Raw genomic sequence first — 5,396 nt, forward strand, 5'->3', positions numbered from 1 at the left:
ATAGTTGAATTTTATATGGCTCCAATAGAATTTTATTCTATTTTTTAGAGAGGAAATGGTTGTTTAACATAGTTTTAATTATGATTCACAAGATTTAAGATCATATGATATGTCGTGGGCACCTAATCCAGAATCCTATTCTATTTTATTGCGATTGATTGAAATTCTCATTTTAAATCTCCATCATGGATCCCACAAAAAATATGGTTTAAGATAGTAATGAGGACAAAGAACTACCTTACAAGCTCAATGCAACTCAAATGGTATACACATGATGGTGTTCAAAGGGACTAGGATTTAGCCATTACACAAATGAAGTGAACAAGATATGCATATAAAGATATACTCCATTAGCCCATTTAATTTGTCTTTATCACTTGTGCCACTTTGAACTCATATCATGCATGACGAATAGATTCCACATCATTATTTGATCATCGTTACATAAATCAATGTCTGATTATACATGTGTGCAAATGACTACGACCATGAGCCACTATCCACTACAAGAGCGAGCATTATTGCACAAGCCAAACTTAATGTAGTGAAATGCATGGGTCAATGATTCAGCCTATGCATTGTAATCGCAGAAAGTTTGTTCGGCAAATGTGCATTGTAAAGTGCAGAAAGTTTGTTGGGCATATGCACTGTAGAGCAAAAGAAAGTTTGTTCGGCAAATGTGCATTGTAAAGTGCAGAAAGTTTGTTGGGCATATGCATTGTAGAGCGCAAGAAAGTTTGTTCGGCATATGCATCGGAATCGAAGAATCACGAGGGTTGAGTCCCCAAGGACAAAGTTGTGACGCTTTGAAGTTAGAAAAAATGCACAAAGGCATAGGATCATGTGGGTGGGTGGGTTTGGGGCCTCGGGCCTCTGGTTGTAACCAAAGGTCACCCTACCCAATACCATCTCATCATATATTCTTCTTCTAGGAGAAATGAGGAAGAGGACAAAAGACACATGATTTATTTATTTATTAACCAAAAAAGGCAAAAAGGGTAATGCCCATGTATTCATTCTTTGTTCTTTTTCTTGTAAAAAACAAAAAAGAGTACTTTTCTTGGTCTCTTCAGCTTCTTCTCTTCTCAATCTGTCCTCTTCTCAGTCTGCCCTCCCTCCCCCCCCTTCTTTCTTTCCTTCCTTCTATCCTCTTTGCTTTCCAATTCTCTGATCTAGTATTGATAACTACCCACCACGGCAGAATCCTCTCCTCTCCTCTCTCTCGGGACATTGATGATGATGTCGCCACTTGGGTCGCCTGATTTCATGTCCGCTTTCGAGCTCGCCGACAATGATCACGCCTTCCTCGACGCATTCATCGGCTCACAAGACCCACAATTGTATGAATCATCATCACATACGTGGCCTGCTGCGGCCGCCTCCTCGCACTCTTTCCTACCCAACTATGCCCCCCCTCATTCCTCTCCTTCTTCTTCTTCTTTGTCCGAGATGGTGCCACCACCACTCAGTAACAATACTACCACCCCCGACAACACGATCCAGCATCGCCTCCAAACCGTGATCGACACTTGTCATCCGCGGTGGACTTATGCCATCTTCTGGCAGCTCATGCTCTCCAAGGAAGGAGGCAGCAACAAGGTGCTGGGATGGGGCGATGGATACTTCAATCCCCCCGACGAATACCACGGTCATCTAGCTCCATCCAGTTACAATACAAACGCCACTGCCTGTGCGGTCGATCAGCAACTCCGCCGCCGGATCCTCCGGGAGCTTCAGACCATCGTGGGTGGCGGAGGAGGAGGAGATGGAGATGGAGATGGGGATGCTTCCATGTCCACTACTGGTTTCGATGCGCTCGAAGCCGATGTCACTGATGCCGAGTGGTTCTATCTCGTCTCCATGATGTATTCTTTGCCTCTCGAGACGTGCACCCCGGGTCAAGCTTTCGTAACCTCTCGCCATGTCTGGATCCCCCACCGTAATCACCAAGGTGCCATGGAGGTCACCGGCAACAGCAGTCAGCACTACTGCCCACGTGCACGTCTAGCTCAGCGATTCGGTATCAGGACCCTCCTCTGCATCCCCATCACGAATGGCGTGGTCGAGCTCGGATCTACTGAGCTCATGCAAGAAGATCTAGCCACTGTCTACAGTGTTACCTCCGTCTTCTCCACTAGCTTTAACAGTTATGTTGCCGCTCAACATCTTACATCAAGCCCTAATTTCTCAGTTAGCAATGCCACCGGCCTCTCTTTTCAAAGTTCTCACACTTCTCTGCCCACAGAATCTCGGAGTTTCCCATTAAACTCTAACAACGCCTCTCTTCAACCAAACCCTAATCTGAGCAAACCAGCGATACACCACTCTATTTTGGCCATGAATTACCCACCCATACCTCTGACATATGGTGCACTCGACCATAATTTCCCATCTACCATACCTGTTGCTCCTCCTATTCCACAGATCTATAGCAGCACCATGAATTATTTGGATAGTAGCCCTGATGCCTGCGCACCAAATAAGGGTAGAACAAATGTTACCCCAAATTATCTGCAATTCTCCCCAGCTACTAGTCATGTGCAGGGCTTCAGCCAGTCCACAATCAGCACGGCAGACTATATCAGTGTGAACTCAACCCCGCAACCTCCTCATCGAAAACTCCAGAATGCACAGCCCAATTCTGGTGCCACGAGTATCGTAAATCCTGGGACCATCAGTCACTCTACAGGCATTACGAGCTGGTGTCCACGAGATCTCGGCACCGTTATGGGTAGCAGAGACCACCGCCTTCCTATGACCATGGAATCTGAGAACTCTGACATGGACATCACATTCAAGGATGTCATTCATGAGTTTCAAGGAAGTATTATTAGCAAGCCTAGGAAACGCGGCAGGAAGCCGGCCAACGGCAGAGAAGAACCACTTACCCACGTGGAGGCAGAGAGGCAACGCCGCGAGAAGCTCAACTCGCGCTTCTATGCATTGAGGGCAGCCATCCCCCATGCGTCCAAAATGGACAAAGCCTCCCTGTTGGGGGATGCAGTGGCTTTCATCCAACAACTCAAATCCAAAGTGGAGAAGCTAGAACTCGAAAAGATCGTCACTACTGCCGCCACCGTGGGAGAGAAGCCTTCTGGTACCTGCGAAGAGATTTTGAGGGAGGAAGATCCAAGCAGCTCCTCTGTGATCTTAAAGGAGGTTCAGCCTTCAAATGTAGGCAGTGTTGTCCCTTGCCCTGACCATAAACTGGACATGACTGTCTACTTTCTTCCGAGCTGCAAAGCACTTATCCGAGTCGAAAGCCCTCACCACGACTATCCAGTGGCCCGCATCATGATGGCTCTGCGAGATCTCCAACTGGAAGTCCATCACTCAAGCATATCATTGAGAAATTCGAGATTGCATCAGTCAATCATCGTGAATTTCAAGAATGGGAAGCTTTGGTCAGAGGAGGAATTAGCAATGGCAATTTCTACTAGGGGAAGGGTTTATTACACTTGTAAAATATGCCCCTCCTTGTGATGATTCGGTTGAACATTTAATTGTTTCTTAACACCTCTTTCCTTTATATTTGCATGTAGTGAGTATTTAGGGATACCGATGCTAAGGCCCAAAGTACAAACGAACTTGGAAGGGATCCAAAGCCTAATGTAGTAAATGCATCGACATTTGATTTGTGGCCTTCTTGTGTTAAGTGGCCCTTGAACACAATATGGAACCTTAATTGGGTCATAATAAGTTTAACTGTTAAATACCCTCAGCAGTGATATGATGTCATCCAAAAGGATCCCTAGACCTTGATCACAAAGATTATTGAAGATAGTTTAAGTAGTCTGATTGATTATGAGATATGGTATCCTATGCCAAAACAACCGATCATTAAACAGCAACGCCCACAAATTCACCTGATGAGGCTTCACATCATTCACTATGAATACCGCAATCAAAGAGAAATCCACAACTTTTGGCATCTAACACCAAAGGCTTCTCTTCTCTTTCCTAAGCTACATTTTGAAAGGTACCCTTAATCTGATATCTCTTGCTGTTGGACACGTGAGTTCTAGATGTGTGAGTTGGCAACGCATCATCTTTGCGTTCGTCTTTTTGTCAATTAAGAGATGCCAACGCCATCATCTGTCTTTGGTGATCTGTAGTTTTTTCTCCTATTCTTACTTCATACAACTAATTATAGAAAATGTGAGATGCTGCCAGTTGCCCCTCAACTGCTGATCAACAGGAAAGGGCCATCTACTGCTAAAAATGATAGCTATCATCTTCTGGTTTTTTTAAGCATCTGTGACATATAACACATAAACAGAAGATGCTTATGAGCTCACATGTTCATATGCTCATTGAAAGTGCATGCCAGTGGCTGTGCTGTGTCTTTTAAGTGGTCAAGACTTCTACGGAACAGGTAAATGTGTCCACACGTGTCCAACAAATTTAGACATTGCACATGATTAGTCTATTCAATCAATGCAAAAGTGAAGCAGCTGATAACACCATGAAAATCTTGACAAACTGCTAACAATGTTAAAAAGAATGGTTCTACCTGACCAAGTGCATCATATAAATTTAACTCTTCTGGTACCTTTACATCTCAAACTCCAAAAATGAGCATTTTAAATGTAAAACACAGGTTCGTAGCATGAAATGTACTACGATCAGCGGTCACCAAGCTAGACGTGTACATGCATGCAAACTCTAAATTGGCACTCCTAAACTCACTCAATGTAATATAATATTAGTATGAATTACTAAGTTTGACAAATGAACCAGCCACAAATCATAAATTAACTACAATGCCTATTGTTGGTTGCACTCTGGTGGTTTCTCCCCGCTTGCTGGCTGGCCCGCTGCCTGGGAACCAGATTTCTGGAGAGCAAAAGATATGTTTAGCAAGATAAATAAGCAAGAAATCGTCAAATCACATAACTAATAAATTCTCACCTTTGGTTTAGGAGCAGGTTTCTGCAAAACACATAATAAACCAAGTCAAAAATGTCTCATCATCAGATTTGATGGGAACTTTGCTTCAACAGAAAATAAACTTACCTTGATTGTTTCTTCTTCGTCATCTTCTTCATCATCCTCATCTTCCTCATCCTCTTCGTCTTCCTCTTCGCCATCATCTTCTTCTGCCTCTTCTTCAAAGTCTTCACCTTGCAAAGCCTCCCCAGTATACCATGAAACAGCATGGGGGATGATTTTGTCCTTTATTGTGGATCTATACATACATCGATACAAATTGTTCATTAAGTATACTAAGTAAAACCATAATGATCCATGTTATGTTGTATGTCCTGAAAAAAGAATCCAGCTAAACATAGAAAATGGGATACTAAAAGCCACCAAAAACAAATCTGGTGTAAGTAGAACTCAAATGTGTAACAGAAAGTTACAGTTGCAACATACCCTATATCATAATCTTGCTC

General features: G+C 43.5%; 2 protein-coding genes across 2 annotated transcripts in view; one reads left to right on the forward strand and one right to left on the reverse strand.

Moving 5' to 3' along the window:
* Nucleotides 1–1,132: 1,132 nt before the first annotated feature.
* On the forward strand, nucleotides 1,133–3,531 carry LOC147852275 (transcription factor MYC2-like). The gene has a single exon (XM_087334247.1). The coding sequence runs from the start codon at nucleotides 1,234–1,236 to the stop codon at nucleotides 3,481–3,483; it is 2,250 nt and encodes a 749-aa protein (XP_087190373.1). The 5' UTR covers nucleotides 1,133–1,233; the 3' UTR covers nucleotides 3,484–3,531.
* Nucleotides 3,532–4,490: 959 nt separating this feature from the next.
* Nucleotides 4,491–5,396, reverse strand: part of LOC147852276 (nucleosome assembly protein 1;1-like) — a 4,125-nt gene continuing 3,219 nt past the window's right edge. Inside the window, exons 10-13 of the mRNA XM_087334172.1 lie at nucleotides 5,377–5,396; nucleotides 5,017–5,188; nucleotides 4,912–4,932; nucleotides 4,491–4,836 (exon numbers count right to left, since the gene is read on the reverse strand). The exon at nucleotides 5,377–5,396 is cut by the window's right edge and continues 24 nt beyond it. Of these exons, the coding sequence (XP_087190298.1) occupies nucleotides 4,768–4,836; nucleotides 4,912–4,932; nucleotides 5,017–5,188; nucleotides 5,377–5,396 (282 nt within the window). The 3' untranslated portion in view covers nucleotides 4,491–4,767. The remainder of the gene's footprint in view (nucleotides 4,837–4,911; nucleotides 4,933–5,016; nucleotides 5,189–5,376) is intronic.

Source organism: Azolla caroliniana, unplaced genomic scaffold, assembly GCF_043228905.1.
Source record: "Azolla caroliniana isolate FFs.n. ecotype wild unplaced genomic scaffold, voAzoCaro1.0.p SCAF_18, whole genome shotgun sequence".
NCBI classification, from domain to species: Eukaryota; Viridiplantae; Streptophyta; class Polypodiopsida; order Salviniales; family Salviniaceae; genus Azolla; species Azolla caroliniana.

Excerpts from the sequence above, each read along its gene's own strand:
- LOC147852275 (XM_087334247.1), top strand. The coding sequence starts at position 1,234 with ATGATGATGTCGCCACTTGGGTCGCCTGATTTCATGTCCGCTTTCGAG.